Below are 17,016 nucleotides of genomic sequence, written 5' to 3'. Positions count from 1 at the left end.
ACCCTGGGACCGAGCTTCCGAGGCCGGGAGGCCGGGAGGCCGGGAGGCCGGATGCGCGCTCCTTCCTTCCCGCCCCTGGATGGCCGCAGGCTCCCCGCGTCCCCCGAAGCTCCCCGCCGCCGCCGCCGCCTCAGTCCTCAGGAGCTGTAGCGGGATGACGGTGCCGTCGCCCCGAGAATTGGCGCTGCCGGCTCTGACGGGACACTGGGGGTGGGAGTTCGGGGGAGGGAGGGTGCGGGGAAGGGGGAGGTCAGCGCTGGGCGGGCGCTCGCGGGACCCAGCGCTGCCCCCTCCAGCAGCAGGCGCAGCACAGCAGCCGCCGCAGCCAGAGCGGCCACGGCTGCGCGAGCGAGGGCTCGCAGCGCGGCGCGGCGCGGCGCGGCCGGGAGCTGAGGGGCGGCGGCGCCCGCCGCAACAGCCGAGTCGAGCCGAGCCGAGCGCGCAGTCCGACCGCCGCCGCCGCCTCGCAGATAGCATCACAGCAACAAAGAGCTCGCGGAGCGGAGAGCGGCGGCCACAGCTCGCCAGGGAAGCCCCGCGTCAGCTCCGGGAGCTGCGCGGCAGACTGAGGAAGCGCGCGGGGCGTCTGAGGGCGGTCAGGGAGCGGAAGATGTCCAGGAAGAGAAAGCCCCGCAGCCTTAAGGGTGAGTCCCTGTCCCTCTCCGCCTCGCCGCCGACTGTATCCCACCTGCGGTCTGCCCCTAGGGTCGGCCTGTTTCTGACCAGGCTCTGCCAAGTGCAAGGCTGCCTACCAGCGCGAGTTTGCTCCGGGAGGTGGAGATCTCAGCGCGGCTCCCTCCCTCCGCCTCCGGGGAGACTCGGGCAGGAGTTTGTCCCTTTTGTAACCCGGGGAAACCTGGAGACTCTTTTCTCTCACCCCACTCCTGTCTGACTCCAGGAGCTTGGGGTCTCTGTTGCACCGTAGGCTCTCAGGGCGGCGGGCGGAGAAGGGACAGCATTCTCCCAGCCGCTCATCTCTTCCGTAATTTCTCTCTCTCAGAGATTTTTCATAATCTTTTCTGTTTTCTCCTCCCAATGCTTCGCACTCTGCCTACTGCAACAAGTTCTGCATGTTTCCCCAGCCTCCATTCTTAGGAGGAAAGCAGAGCTTTTCCCCCGGACGGTGGAGGAGACTGGCTACAGGCTGCACGCCTGAAGGCTACTGCCCCCCTCCCACCCTTTCCAGGCTGGCTGTGACTAGGACTGAGCTGTCCCCCTGTTGCTCCTTTAGAACCAGGGCATCCAAAGTTGGAAAGTTCTGAGGAGAGAAGCGATGGCAGGGAGGACCAGGAGGAGCTCGTTGCTGGGGTGACTTGTATGGCAGCGTGGGCCGGGAAGGGACACTGGGGGAGTCTCCTGGGCGGTGATCTGCCGAGGGCTTCCCGGGGACTCGAAGAGCTCCTCGCGCTGGGAGCAGGTGCACCGCCGCCCGCGCCCGCAGGGCTCGCTCGCAGAGATTGGTACTCGTTTGCTCCCTGGCGCTCCCTGGCGCTCCCTCGAGCTCCCCGGCTCGAGCTGGGAACCAGCAGCTCCCGAGAGGTTGCTCCCAGCTCTAGGAGGGGGTGGAAGCTGGCTCCACAGCCAGCGCGGTGACGAAGGGGCTAGGTGCTGTCGAACCAAACCTGAGGGTAGGGACGAGGAGGAAGGGGCGGTGTTTGAAGTTAGATTTCAACCCTAAGGGCTCGACGGCTCAGGAGGGGGAGACTCATTGCGCCTTGGGGCTATCTAAAATAAAGACCTCGACTCTGAGATGGGAACTGGGAGCTGCGGGTTGTTGAAGAAATCTGCTTCATCTAAGGCGGCGCTGCGGGCTTTGGAGTGCTTCTTGCTCCCCGCCCCCTCCCTTCCTAATCTTGCCTGCGGGAGCTCTGCTCCGCTACAGAGATCACTAGGGGAACCCAACTTTATCTTGGTGCTTCCACTTGCTTTTTAAATGCTCCTCAGTACTCAAATCTTGCTGGAAAGGGTTTAACATCACGATTCTTAAATTTTTAGAAGACATTACCACTAAGCAACTGGGATTTTTTTGTTGTTGAAACTGTAACCTATGTAAAACAATTATATTATAATGTATTTCTCCAAATTATTTTAGCTCCCGTAGAATAAGAGAGGCCTAAAACATCTGATTCTGCCCCCTCTGCACCATGAATTAGCACATGTCTATAAAGGTAATTGAATAAAGAAAAAAAATATTCATCTACAGTTCACACTCTTGATCATGACATCAAAGAATTAGTCTGAACCCAGATTGACCAGGTGCGTTGGCTACATCTGTGTTTCACTCCTTTCTTATGGAACCTTATAGCACCACGAGGGAAACAGAAGGATTGGGTTTTCACCTCTGCTGATACGGCTATCTATTGGCAGAAACTCATTTCATGCCCACCCCAAACCTGGCCAATTGTAAATGGGCTATGGAGGGTGGAAAACATTTCACAGTTTTACAGTACATGGTAGCTGGAGACAATCCTACCCTTGGAATTAATAATCTTTGCAGAAGCTCAGAGAGATGCAAAACAAGACCAAGTGAATGAGAAGCCAGCTAATATAACAGCTTTAGTGAAAAACACACCTGCCTTTTACTCCTCCCTCCTCTTGAAACACTAAGAAGTTTTTGTTTTCTATGCCATGATGGAATTGTGTGTATTTTCTTGAATTTGATAGTGAGATAATTGAAGGATAACGCTTAAATAGAGCTTTTCACCACTAAATTATTAAGTTTTCCCCCCAGAGTTAATTATAAACATTCCTGGGACAAACAGTCTCAAGAAATTTCACTGTAGTTCTTTAAAAATAAGATTTACTACTATGTGTGTTTTTTCTTAGAGGAAAGTCATGTTATTTAGCTCCTGCTGACTTGTATTTTTCCTCTCTCTCTCTGCTAATGTTGTTTTTCTTTTTAAAAACAGTTCACTTAGAATAAAGATACCTTTAAAAATCCTTTTAGTTTCACTTTAGCAAAAACAAGATTAATGTGAAATTTTATAAATGGCAGAAGCCAACCTAGGTAGTTGTAATCCATGCACTTGCCTCAATTTTGCCTTTGAAGAAGAGAGGGCCACAAAAGCACCTGACCGCAAGCTTGCAGAACTGCTCTCAGACATCTGCTTCTAAGCAACAACCAACTAAACTGGGACCACCCAGAATAAAACAAAATTTCTAGGCCTTTCTTTTTTTTGGGGGTGGTGGTGGTGAGGGTAGGCTGCTGGGGGTGAGCCTTGCTAAATGATCAACTATAGATTTAGCAATATTTCATGCTATATTGGTTATGCTTCTCTACTTAGCTACACTGCATGTGGGCAGAAATCATTCATTGGGTCTTGTGACAGGCAAGGTGCTCATTGGCTTCTGAAATCCTAGTAGTAGAGACTATATATCTATACCAGGTAGAAATTGGCCAAAGGAAAATGCAGTTTCTTAACATTGGCTAAAGAATAAAACCCCTTGGTAGGATTTCTCATGGGATATTAGCATGCATTTTTGACATCTCATCCAAAGGACAGCTTTTAAGAAAGGCAAATGGGATCTTTACTGATCCAATATTTATAATATTTTAAACAAAAATACTGTAATCCATGATGAATGAAAATCTTTTTTTTTCTTTTTTTTTTCTTTTTAACGTTTATTTAATGAATATAAATTTCCAGTGTACAGCTTATGGATTACAGTGGCTTCCCCCTCCCATAACTTCCCTCCCACCCACAACCCTCCCCTCTCCCGTTCCCTCTCCCCTTCCATTTGCATCAAGATTCATTTTCAATTCTCTTTATATACAGAAGATCAATTTAGTATAAAGGTTTCAACAGTTTGCACCCACATAGACACACAAAGTGAAACATACTGTTTGAGTACTAGTTATAGCATCAAATCAAAATGTACAGCACATTAAGGACAGAGATCCCACATGAGGAGCAAGTGCACAGTGACTCCTGTTGTTGACCCAACAAATTGACACTCTAGTTTATGGCGCCAGTAACCACCCTAGGCTGTCGTCATGAGTTGCCAAGGCTATGGAAGCTTTCCAAGTTTGCCGACTCTGATCATATTTAGACAAGGTCATAAAAGACAGGGTGAGGGTAGTAACCAATGATCCTAAGAGTGGCATTAACCAGATCTGAACAATTATACAGCATTAAGTGGGGAAGAGGACCATCAGTACACACAGGTTGGGAGTAGAGCCATTGGTGGTAGAGTAGAGGTTATGATTACAAAGGAATGAGGCCCAAGTGCACTAGACAGGGCCTAGGACAAAGGACAGAGTCATTATTAGAGGAGCTAAGAAAGGTGCTGTCTAAGCTACAAGTAATTTTTCTGATTGAGAGGCAAATAGAACCTGATAGAAGGGGCTTGCTAATAATCTGTTGGGCTTTAGGCCTTGTAAGTTAAGAGGCCCAGACCTATCTATCTCTTCACATGGGGTACATCCTAAGGGAGGTGTGAACCTCCTAGGGGAAGGCACTCTGTTGACTTTCATGACTTGGCTGGCCTGGGAGGAGAGCTGGCCAGGTAAAGGCAGGGGGCATCTCTAACAAGAAATTTACAGTTCTGCCTGCAATGTTGCTGACCCTACTTGACCATCCCCTCAGCTGTAGTGGTCACTTTGGAAGTTGGGCTGAGTGAAGGGCTTTTCAGCTTAGAGCCAATAAGATCTGTGGCTCTGACCTGGGCATCCTTCGACTCCAGGGCAGGTCCATTTCCAGTGATCCAACTCTTGGCAGAGCTGCTAGGGCTCTTCACAAGCTGACTTCTGCTGAAGCCCAGGCTTACCACATTGAAAGCCACTGCAGTGGACTGGCCAGTTGGGTCTCCTTGAGGGCAGATCACTGTACAGATCAGCTATTAATAGGCCTGCCACCCATTGCTTCTGATGCCTAGCTTTCTTTTCCTCCTGGTTTGTGTTAAAGCAGACCAGAGGATGCAAGTCAAGGGAGTGCCCGTGTCCCATCTCTAATCTTCGGTGGCCTGAACTACAAGTCTATAGTCACAGGCATGTTCTGTAGTAGTTTTTCTAAGGTAGACAATGCCCATGAGGAAAATTATATTCTCACTTTAAAACTTTCTTTCCCTTTGGTCTGAAAGGGAGGTTTTTTTCTACTTACTGTACACTTTGCTGATGGCGAAGTGAATCTAGCTATGAGATTATTATTTAAGTTCTTATTTTGGCTATGCTATTACAGAAAAATGTTAGCCATCTCTTTTATAAGGTCTAAAGATTAAATTGTGCATCCTACAGATTCCTTCATAATAGAATTAGTTTCCTACCTTGAAGAGAATAGAGAAATGAAAGAACAAGTTGGGCTTAGAATAGAGAAATAAGGGAGCAAGTCCTAGATCGCTTGCTGACAATAGAAATATCACATGAATACTTAGCAAACAGTTTCAACCATTAGATAACAACTTAAGAAAACATTTACCAGAAGGTCCAATGCCTTCTATAAATTTTAAGAATCATGTATTTGAAAACACCTCTTAAATATCTAACATGGTGTAGTTTGTTTAGCCAGTAAACTTAAGCACAACCATATAAAATGTTTTTAGTTTCTTTCTACCAACAAGTTTAAAACATATGATACACAGATTCAGGTCCCACAAATTAAAATGTATCTTTGATTGATTTTAGCAGCTTAAATTTATGGACAATCTTATCTATAAGCCATTTAAAATAAAACTCTTAATAAAATTTCCCCATGTGGACATACAATATGTACACACATATAACATAGCATAATAGACCAATATAGCAATTTTAATAATAGCTTTTAAAATCTTTAACTCTTTTTGTAGATTGCCAATTGATTTGAATTGCTTTTTTAGTAACCTCAGTTAACCATACTTTCTCTCAGTTGGTACTGTTAATACATTATTGTTTACAGAGCCATCCCAAAGTACTGAAAACAATGGAAGTGGCTGGAAAAAGTCCATAGGAACCTATAGGAGGACAGCTAAATACAGAACCAACAACGCCTTAGTTTTATGAGCAGCAAATCATATATAACTGTGGATGACAAAAGACTTTAAGTCGCCATGTTTAAAATTATAAACTCATCAACCAACAAGAGGCACTTGCTTACTTCACAGTATTTTTGAAAGCACCTGTAGGATTTTACAAGTATTTAACCTTTTAGGCCTCTGGGGCTTTCTCATTAAGATAACTATCATGTCTAGTAACACAAGATCATTAGACTTTTTAATTCTCAAACATTTGTATTAATAGCATTTTCCATTATAGAAACTAAAGTTTAGTACCACATTACATCTTGACAGTACTTCTAATATAATCCAAATAGCCTGATTAGTTGGTGTCTCTATAAGATGAGAGACATAGGTCCTTCGATTTTTTTCAGTTGCGCCCAAACTGGAAAAACCAAAGTCCAAGATTTACTGGAAATTTTAGAGTCCAGATTGTTTGAAACTTTGATTTTTTGAATGCCTGTCAAGAATGCCAAGAAGGCTCAAAATCCAAAATATCTGGTTGAAATAAGATTTCTTAAAATCATGACATAACATAGACCAAATTTGATCATTGTTACAAGGAGATTATTCAAATCTTTGAAAATAAGCACATATTTCAATAACCCATAGCTCTTAATAAAAATGCAGCTGTTTTTGAACAATTAGAATTTAACAGACATCAAGAGAACATAATAGATTACTTTAACACATTGCTTTAACAGAGCATCAGAGTTTAATTCTATGTCAAAGAGAAATTGAGCTTCCTGTGATCTTTTGCTGTGAGGTTTCCTTCCTTTACCTTCTTTCATATTGATGACTGTGTTTCTGTGTTTCTGTGTTTAACACATCTTTAAGCATCTTTTGCAGGGCAGGATGAGTGGCAACAAATTCTTTCAGTTTCTGTTTGCTATGAAAAGTCTTAATTTCACCTTCATTCACAAATGACAGCTTTGCAGGATATAATATTCTGGGCTGGCAGTTTTTCTCTCTTAGTACCTGGGCTATGTCTCGCCATTCCCTTCTAGCTTGTAGGGTTTCTGATGAGAAGTCTGCTGTGAGTCTAATTGGAGATCCTCTAAGAGTAATCTGACGTTTCTCTCTTGCACATTTTAGGATCTTTTCTTTGTGTTTCACTGTGGTGAGTTTGATTACAACATGTCGTGGTGAGGATCTCTTTTGGTCATGTTTATTAGGGGTTCTATAAGCTTCCTGTACTATGATATCTCTGTCCTTCGCCAAACCTGGGAAATTTTCTGCTAGTATCTCACTGAAAATGCCTTCTAATCCTTTCTCCCTCTCCATGCCTTCAGGAACTCCTAGAACTCGAATGTTGGGTTTTTTCATAGTATCCTGTAGATTCCCGACAATATTTTTTAGATTTCTAATTTCTTCTTCTTTTCTTTGGTTTGCCTGTTTCCTTTCCTGTTCTCTGTCTTCTAAGTCCGATATTCTCTCTTCTGCTTCGCCCATTCTGTTTTTAAGGCTCTCTAATGTGTTTGTCATTTGATCTATTGAATTCTTCATTTCATTATGATTTCTAGTCACTATCTCAGTTTCTTGTTCCACTAGTTGTTTCATTTCATTTTGATTCCTCCTTAATATTTCATTTTCACGAGAGAGATTTTCTACCTTGTCCATTAAGGATTTCTGTAGTTCAAGAATTTGTTTTTGAGAACTTCTTAATGTTCTTACCAGTTTTTTGAGATCCGCTTCTTGCATTTCTTCGATCTCATCATCTTCATAATCTTGACTTGGGGTGTCTTTTTCATTTGGGGGTGTCATAGTGTCTTCCTTGTTCTTGTTACCTCGGTTTTTGCGTTTGTTGTTTGGCATGATGGAGATATTTGGTTTCTTCACTGTGGTGTTTTTTCTTGTTACACTATGGCTCTATATTAAGTGGACTGTCTGCTTTCGGTGGAGCCTTAGAGGCTTGAGATGAGTGTGGACTGAGAGCTGTGTTTGGTTCCTCAGGGTTGAGGTTGTGTCAAAGATGATACTCCCAGGTTAGGTGTGGTAAATCTCTCTTTCTTTCTTTCTTTCTTTTTTTTTTTTTTTTTGATTCAAAATGGAAGTAATTCCACACAGCTGAACGTAATTGGAGGTAGTTAGCAGGCGAATGATATACCCACAGGAGCCAGAGATTGGAAGCTCTTTCCCAAGGACCACACAGGGAATCTCTGCTGCCTTCAATGTGGGCTCCAGTTCTCCTGCAGCCTCCCACTGGGTTGCCAAGTTAGATCCTAATCTCCTGTTATTTCACCCCTCCCGCCAGAGTCAGGTTTTTCTGCTAGGCTCAGGGCCGGTGCAGACCTGAGGTCGCCCTGCTTATGACGTATGTCCAAAATGGCGCCTGCTCTTTGTCTTGCTCACCTTTGAGAGGTGAGCGGAGAGAGAGAAACTCGTGTCGGTATCGGTCACTTTTTTTTTTTTTCCTCTCTCTCTTCTAGTTAGCCTGGTGAACTTTTCCCCACAGAGTTTCAAGCCTCGTTCCCTCTAGTCTCCTCTTTCCGCTTGCCCGCTGGTGTCTCGGGCTATGGAGGTTCGGCTCACCTCGCGTTCCAGTGCTGGTGTGTTGATTCTGCCGCTGGTGTCCCGAACTTGGGCTCCCACGCTCTCCACGCAGGTCCACTGTGAATCACTAGTTCCAGAAGAGTTTCCTCTGCTGTTTCTTCCCCTACTCTTCCTTGACCCTGCAGTATCTCCACTTATATTAACGTGTGTCTTGACGAACTATCAATGTGCTCCCTTCCTATTCCGCCATCTTGCCGCTCTCGAATAAAAATCTTTAAATCCAAGTTAGTTACATTGGTTATGGTGACACTAACTTCTAACCCAATTACTTGTTTAAAGTATGTGCTTGCGTTCATCTATTCACTCATTCATTCCAAACACACTTATTGAACACTGAATATGTACCAGGTTCTCTGCCAGATACTGTGGTTACAATGATGGACATGATAGCCAATGAAACATATGTTAGGAGGGGGCCTAGAAGGGGCATGTAAACAAAGTACATGAACCAGAAATTTTCACATGGTGATTAATACAATGAAGACATAAAACAGGATGATGCGCTAGAAAGTGATTGTGAGGTTACTGGACTTTCTGAAAATATGACATTTGCATTGACAGAAAAATGAGCATAGTAAGTTGCCTGCTGAGGACTGAGAAACACCATTGCAGGCCTTAAGGCAAGAATGACGTTGCAGCTCAGTATGTTCAAGGACAGACACAAGTCCCATTTGGCTGAAGCGTAGCATGTGAGGTGCAGACAGGTAAGGAGCAGTCGGATCATTTTGGCCCTGAAAAGCAGTGTAGGTTTTATTTTTAAGTGCAGTGGGAAGCTACTGAATACTCCTTCCAAGTTTGGGGCTACCTTCCTATCCTTGGGGATGATTTCAAGAAAAATAGCTATAAGCTGTACTTTGGAAATTTATATTCATTAAATAAAAGTTTAAATTAAAAAAAAAAAGAAAAATAGCTTTCCTAGATCAACTCCCTAGGTTGAGTAAGGCAACCCAACAGACTTCGCTTTACTAGAAATTCCATTTCTAGTCACAGATCCTGTCTCATTATTTACCAAAAACACCTAACATATTTGGGCTGAGATATTTATAACATCTCCAGGAATCTGCTTAATAAGATTCTGGAGAGAATGAGGAGTAATTCAGAGTGTTAGTAGGAATGATTGGATTAGGCACCCACTTAGCGAGCCTCTCAAAGCTGGTAAGTCTTAGGAAAAATATGTTGTAATGGTAGGAGAGGTCCAGAAGGGTCTGGAATGTGGCTGTGCAGAAGATGGAATGCGGAAGACAGCTTGAGGGGCTCCTAGGTAACGGAAAGGAGTCTATGAAAGGAAAGGAGTAGTTGAAAGGTTGAGAAAACGTACATGGGAAAGCCTTTAAGACAACATCAGCCAGTTCATAATTTTTCCAAGAGAAGCAGAAGCCAGATGTAAGAGTGTTCCCAAAGAAATCCTCCGTTCAAGCACAAAAGAAGATCAAATCAGGGTACATGTATGCTTTAATGTTTTACTAGAGAAGTGTTTGAAACAATAAAAGCATACAGGCCTTTAAAAGCTCTCCCTGAGTTTTATTTGATCATTATTGGGTTATCCTTAGGAATTACAGACCTCATAGATGAAAATATTATGCTGACTACCATTTGCTGGTGATAGCTGCATGGCAGCGTGGAAATTATGCTCTTGGGTTTCAGATCTTACCATGGAGGTGGTAATAAGGAGGAAATGAGGTTTGCTGGATGACTTTCTTCCCCTGAAGCATTTGTGACTACAAGATGCCATGTTAGGAAAGGTTTAAGTAGTAATTGATTGTTTTAAATCATCCTACTGCTATCCACTTCCAAACTGCTTCTTTGCCAAGGATTAATAATGAGATATATACCAAGCTTTGTTCACTCCCTTCTTCCTCTTTCTTTGGACTCCAAGCAACTGCTTTGAAGTTAGCAAGGCTGGTAATACCTCAGGGATTATGCCCTTAGTGATACTGTAATACAGTGTGTTTATGACATCAGCTTTTTTTCACAGTAGGGAGAGTCATAGTGTGTTAGAATTAGAAGGCTCAGTGTTTATAGAGTTATTGAAGGAATGATACATTAAGAGGTGAGTGATACTGCCAAATATGAATTTGGCCAGGTTTATTATTTTTAAATACATAGTTTATATGTTGAGAAATATATATATATATATATACATGTTTACTACAAATTCTGACTATAAACTAGGAGCTGAACTTACTCAACATATATATGTACATACAGATGCATAGATACATGTATATGTATATATAAATGCATATATAATATTATGTGTTTGTAGATGCGTACATAGACATAGAGTTCTGTTCCTACTTTATATTCAGACTTAACTCTTTAAATGTGTAGCATGGTGATATTATCTACATTTTAATTTTGTCTACATTCAGTATTTTAATAGCTGTTCCATTTTCTCAAAGTCTGTCAAGTCCAACATGGAATGGTAGATCATGGACTTATCTCCCCTGCTGAATCAAGAAGATGCTATATCTTCTTATACTTTCCATGAAATGCCACAACATTTTGTTTGTGATCTACCTTTAAAATGAGAAATTCATTCCTAATAAAAAGTAGGCTAACTGCTCACTGATGCTAAGGTGATAGTATTTAGAGGCTTTGGGGGAGGCAAAGGAGGGTGAACAAGTGTTCTCACTTTTTCAAGTGACATAAAAAATGAATCGATCAACTCTGAGGTGGGTTGAGATTGTTTTGCCATTCATATGTTGTGGGAGCCTACCTGCAAGATGGATATTCACACCCTGTGTGCTTCCTCCCAGACTGAAACTGGGCTGACTAGTGAGCACAGCAGCGGTCAGGTCATACATAAAGGCAGTGAGGCGTCTGTCTTTCTCCTGTGTGTCCCTTGCTCTTAAGTATTGCTTATTTTGGGGAAAGCCAGCTGCCTTGTTGTGGAAACACTCAGACATCCCTTGGAGAAGCCCATGTGGAAAGAAACTGAGGCCTTCTGCTAAAAGCCAGCACCAAGTTGCCTGTCCTGTGAGCAATCCACCTAGAACAGAGAGAGATTCTCCATCCATGTCAAGCCTTCAGGTATCAGCAGCCACAGCAATACCTGATTTTCATGATGAACCCTGGCACTGGACTGCCCACCCACGCTGCTTTTCTGGATTCCTCAATCACAGAAATTAAGAGTATTAAATGCTTCCTCTTAATTTAAGGGTAATTTGTTAATGGCACTAGGTATTGAATATACCTGTGGCTCATTATTTTTGTACTTCTATCTTAGGAGGTAGAAACCTTCTCACAGGTGTGTAAATATTAGGGGCGATACTGTGTTTCTGAAAGAATGTTAATAAAACCCTGTACCTCAATGGGATTAATTTACATATTTGTATGATTACTCCAAGTTTCCCTCTGTACCCCACATGCTGCTTCCAGACTCCTAAGGAGAAAAGAAGGAACATTCAATTCACAATCTTTGCTACCAGCCTCAGCACTGGTCTTGACTCAGCCTTCTTTCCTAAGTTGTGAATTCAGTTGAAACCCTGAAATTCTCTTTTTTCCCTTGAGTACTTTTTAGCAGCTTGTCGCCCCCCCCCACCTTTTTTTTTTTTTTTTGGTACTCCTTCCTCCTTCTTCTAGTTCACTGGATTTAGTAAGTATCTTCCAAAGGGAAGCACCACTAGAGTAAAAATCAGAGTGATAAAAGAGAACACAAAAGTTCTAAAGTCCTCCGATAGCTCAAGACTTCACAGCTTCCACCCCTCCCACCTCACCCCCTGACTGACAACAAAGGAAATCCCTTAAAATCTAAAATCTGGAGTGGGCATTTAGTGCAGCAGTTAAGATGCCACCTGGGACACTTGCATCCCATTTTTGGAGTGCGTGGGTTAGAGTCCCGGTGCTCCCCCTTGTTGCAGCTTCCTGCTAATATACATCTTGATAGGCACCAGATGATGGCTCAAATACTTGGGTCTCTGACACACCTGGGAGATCTAGATGGCATTCCTGGCTTCTGGCTTTCCTTTGGCCCACTCCTGACTTTTGCAGGTATTTGGGAGTGAATCCATAAAGAGAAGAACACTCTCTGCCTTTTAAGTAAAATGAAAATAAATACATAAAAAATTTTTAAAAAGAACATCTAAGCTTTTGCACCATCACAGAAAAAAAGTACATGAAGTAAAGCAAATACTAAATAGCTTGATTCAACATGTTTACAGATACCAGCACATCATTTCATATACCATAAGTATATATAATTTTTACCTGTCCACTAAAAATAATAAAGTGGATAACAAAACAAAATAAAAACCTAAAATCTTCCAGTGAAAACCTCTGGGGCTGGCATTGTGGCATAGTAGGTAAAGCTACCACCTGCAGGCATCCTCTGTGGGCACCAATTCCTGTTCCAGGTGCTTCATTTCCAATCCAGCTTCCTGCTAATGGCCTGGGAAAGCAGCAGAGGATGGCTCAAGTGCTTGGGCCCCTGCACCCATGTGGGTCTGGATGAAGCTCCTGGCTTCTGGCTTAAGCCTGGTCCAGCCCTGGCCATTGTGGCCATCTGGGGACTGAACCAGCAGAAGGAAGATCTCTCTCTTTCACTCTCTCTTTAAATAAATAAGTAAAAGTATCTCCTACTATGCTTATATTCCCTACTAAAGAATCCCATCTTCCCCTCAACCAGTCCCTTGATATACAACCAGGAGATCGAGAAAGAGGATAAAGATAGGAGAAGGCTACCATTGGTTTTACTTTAGGATGGGGCCTTAGTCTGTTTATTTAAGTCTGTTCTATTTCACTTGTTCATTTATTCCTCATTCTTCAGATATGAATTGATCATGCTTGGGATATATTGGGGAACAAAATGAACCTTTTATGAGGCTCACATTCTGGCTAGGCAAGGCAGATGGTGGATAATAAACTGTGGATATTACACATTGAAAAGTATTGTGAGTGAAAGAAGTAGAGCATGGTAAGGGAGATTTGGAACACTGGCTGGTGATGGATGAAGAAGAGGGCCAGCTGTAAATGTTGATAGGTGGTTAGGAGAGGCCTAATTGGAGAGGTTATGTTGAAGGAGCCAAGGTAGTTATCCATGAAAAAGGAAAAGACTTGCAGAAAAAGAGAAAGCCATCAGCAGGTGAGAGTATGTCTGGCATGTGTGATTACCAGAAAGAAGGCAAGTTGTAATTATTAAGGAACGTAGGATTAGAAAGGTCAGGAAGATAAAGGAGGGCTAGGCTATGGTAGGACCTTCAGACAATTTCAAGGCTTTGGCTTTTACTCTGGGAAAAGTGGATACTACTGCCTGTTTTGAATAGAGTAGTAATATGATCTGATTTACATTTTAAAAATTTTTTTATTTAAAAAAAAAATTTTTTTTTTGACAGGCAGAGTTAGACAGTGAGAGAGAGACAGAGAGAAAGGTCTTTCTTCCATTGGTTCACGCCCCAAATGGCTGCTACGGCCAGCGCGCTGCGCTGATCTGCGGCCAGGAGCTTCCTCCTGATCTCCCATGTGGGTGCAGGGCCCAAGCACTTGGGCCATCCTCCACTGCCTTCCTGGGCCACAGCAGAGAGCTGGACTGGAAGAGGAGCAACGGGGACAGAATCCGGCGCCCCAACCAGGACTAGAACGTGGGGTGCCAGCACCGCAGGCGGAGGATTAGCTTAGTGAGCCAAGGTGCTGGCCGATCTGATTTACATTTTAAAAGAATTTCTGTGGGTCGCCACTGTGTTGAGAAGACCAACACAATACATAGTGGTAAGGAAAGAAACTGGAAGAACAAGTAAAGAACCTTTTGCAATAATTTAATTGAGACTTCCATTTTATGGCTGAGTACTGTTTATGGATACATATATTTCCACACAAATTATGTATATGTTTATACAGCACTATTTATCTGTGGATGGGCACTAGGTTGCTTCTATAGCTTGGCTATTGTGAATAATGCTGCATTGAACATGGGAGTGCAGATATCTCTTTAAGATGCTGATTTCTGCCAGCACCGCGGCTCAATAGGCTAATCCTCTGCCTGTGGCGCTGGCACCCTGGGTTCTAGTCCCAGTTGGGGCGCCGGATTCTGTCCTGGTTGCTCCTCTTCCAGTCCAGCTCTCTGCTGTGGCCCGGGAGTGCAGTGGAGGATGGCCCAGGCCCTTGGACCCTGCGCCCATGTGGGAGACCAGGAGGAAGTTCCTGGCTTTGGATCAGTGCAGTGCGCCGGCTGTAGTAGACATTTGGGGGGTGAACCAACAGAAAAGGAAGACTTTTCTCTCTGTCTGTCTCTCTCTCTGTCTAACTCTGCCTGTCAAAAAAAAAAAAAAAAACTGGTTTCATTTTCTTTGGATATATACCAAGAATTGGGGTTCCTGTATCATAATTGCTGTTAGTTCTATGTTGTTTTAAAAGATTTATCTATTTATTTGAAAGACAGAGAGCTACAGAGTACTACAGAGGCAAAGAGAGAGAGAGAGAAGTCTTCCATACACTGGTTCACTCCTAAATAGCCTCAACAGCTGATGGGCCGATTTGAAGCCAGGAGCCAGGAGATTCTTCTGGGTCTCCCACATGGGTGCAGGGGCACAAGGCCTTGGGCCATCTTCTACTGCTTTCCCAGGCCATAGCAGAGAGCTGGATTGGAAATGGAGCAGCCGGGACTTGAATGGTGCCCATATGGGATACTGACACTGCAGGTGGCAGCTTTATACACTATGCCACAGCACCAGCTCTACTTCTATGTTTTAAAAAATTTGGGGGGCTGGTGCAGTGGAATAGTAGGTTAAGTCTCCATCTGCAGCGCTGGCATCCTATATGGGTGCTAGTTCAAGTCCTGGCTGCTCCATTTTCGATCCAGCTCCCTGCTGATGTGCCTGGGAAAGCAGAAGAAGATGGCCCAAGTGCTTGGGCTCCTGCACCCACGTGGGAAACCGGGATGAAGCACCTTGTTGCTGGCTTCGGATCGTCCCAGCTTCTGCCCTTGTGGCTGTTTGGGGAGTGAACCAGCAGAAGAAAGACCTCTCTCTCAGTTTTTCCCTCTCTCTGTCTGTAATTCTGTCTCTCAAATAAATAAAATACATCTTTAACAACATTTTTTTGATGACCCTCCATTCTGTTTTCTATAGTTTAAAGTTTTTACATATTTTTTATTTTATTTGAAAGGCAGAGAGACAGAGAGAGATCCTCTATCTGCTGGTTTATACCCTAAATTTCTGTAACAGCCAGCCTCCTGAAGCCAGGAGCCAGGAACTCCATCTGGGTCTCCTATGTGGGTGACAGGGACCAAGTACTTGAGCCATCACCTGCTGGCACTCAGGGTGTACATTAGCAGGAAGTCGGAATAGAAGTGGAGGAGCCAGGACTTGAACCAGCTATTTTGATATAGGATGCATGTGTCCAAGTGCCAACTACTGTACCACATGCTGCCTGCATACTGTTTTCTGTAAAGGCTGTAACAATTTATATTCCTTCCAACAGTGTATCAAGGATCCAGCCTCTCCACACCATGATAGCACTTTCTATCTCTTATCTTTTTGATAATAGCCATCATAACAGGTTTGAGGTGATATCTCATTTTGGTTTTAGTTTGCATTTTTTTCTGATAATGAATGATATTGAATACTTTTTCATAGGCCTGTTGGCCATTGGTATGTCTCCCTTGGAAAATTCTCTATTTGGGTCCTTTGCCCATTTTTTTAGTCATTTAATTTTTTATTTTGAAATAGATTTAAGAAGAGTTACAAAGACAAGATAGAGTTTCCATAAACCCCACATCCCATTTCCCTTATTATTTTTTCCAAAAAATCTTTTATTTAATGAGTACAAATTTTATAAGTACAACTTTAGGAATATATTTATTCTTCCCACCATACCTGCCCTCCCACCCACACTCCCCCCCCCCCCCATCTTCCTCCCTCTCCCCTTCCCAGTCCCATGCTCCATTAAGATTAATTTTAATTAGCTTTATACACAGAAGACCAACTCTATACTATGTAAAGTTTTCAACAATTTGCACCCACCCACCTACTGACACACACAAAACCGTTTGAGAATAAGTTTTACAGTTAATTCTCATAATACAACTCATTGAGGAAGTAAGTGCACAGTGACTCCTATTGTTAATTTAACAATTAACACACATCAGTGATCACCTGAGGCTTTTGACATGCGCTTCCAAGGCCATGAAAGCCTTTTGAATCCACAGACTCCATCAGTATTTAGACAAAGACATAAGCAAAGTGGAAGTTCTCTCCTCCCTTCAGAGAAAATTACATCCTTCTTTGATGGCCACTTCTTTCCACTGGGTTCTCTTCTCACAAGATCCTTCATGAAGGACAATTTTTTTTTTTTTTTTTTTTTTTTGCCATAGTGTCTTGGCTTCCCATGCCTGAAATGCTCTCATGGGCTTTTCAGCCATACCAGAATGCCTTAATGGCTGATTCTGAGGTCAGAGTGCTGTTTATAGTGGTTGTCATTCTATGTCATTCTATGAATCTGCTTTCCATGTTGGGACATCTTCTCCCTTTGCATTCTATTATTTTTACCAGACATTTG

General features: G+C 43.2%; 1 protein-coding gene across 7 annotated transcripts in view; it reads left to right on the top strand.

The window, feature by feature from the left end:
* Positions 1 to 476: 476 nt before the first annotated feature.
* Positions 477 to 17,016, top strand: part of SLC44A5 (solute carrier family 44 member 5) — a 440,515-nt gene continuing 423,975 nt past the window's right edge. For all 7 annotated transcript variants that reach the window (XM_062191562.1, XM_062191561.1, XM_062191559.1 and 4 more), the window contains exon 1: positions 477 to 644. In XM_062191562.1, coding sequence (XP_062047546.1) covers positions 611 to 644 — 34 coding nt within the window. In that variant the 5' untranslated portion in view covers positions 477 to 610. The remainder of the gene's footprint in view (positions 645 to 17,016) is intronic.

The sequence above is a fragment of the Lepus europaeus genome, chromosome 5 (assembly GCF_033115175.1).
Source record: "Lepus europaeus isolate LE1 chromosome 5, mLepTim1.pri, whole genome shotgun sequence".
In the NCBI taxonomy this organism is placed as follows: domain Eukaryota; kingdom Metazoa; phylum Chordata; class Mammalia; order Lagomorpha; family Leporidae; genus Lepus; species Lepus europaeus.
Note: the sequence above shows the minus strand (reverse complement) of the source record. Positions and strands in the feature narration are given on the sequence as shown.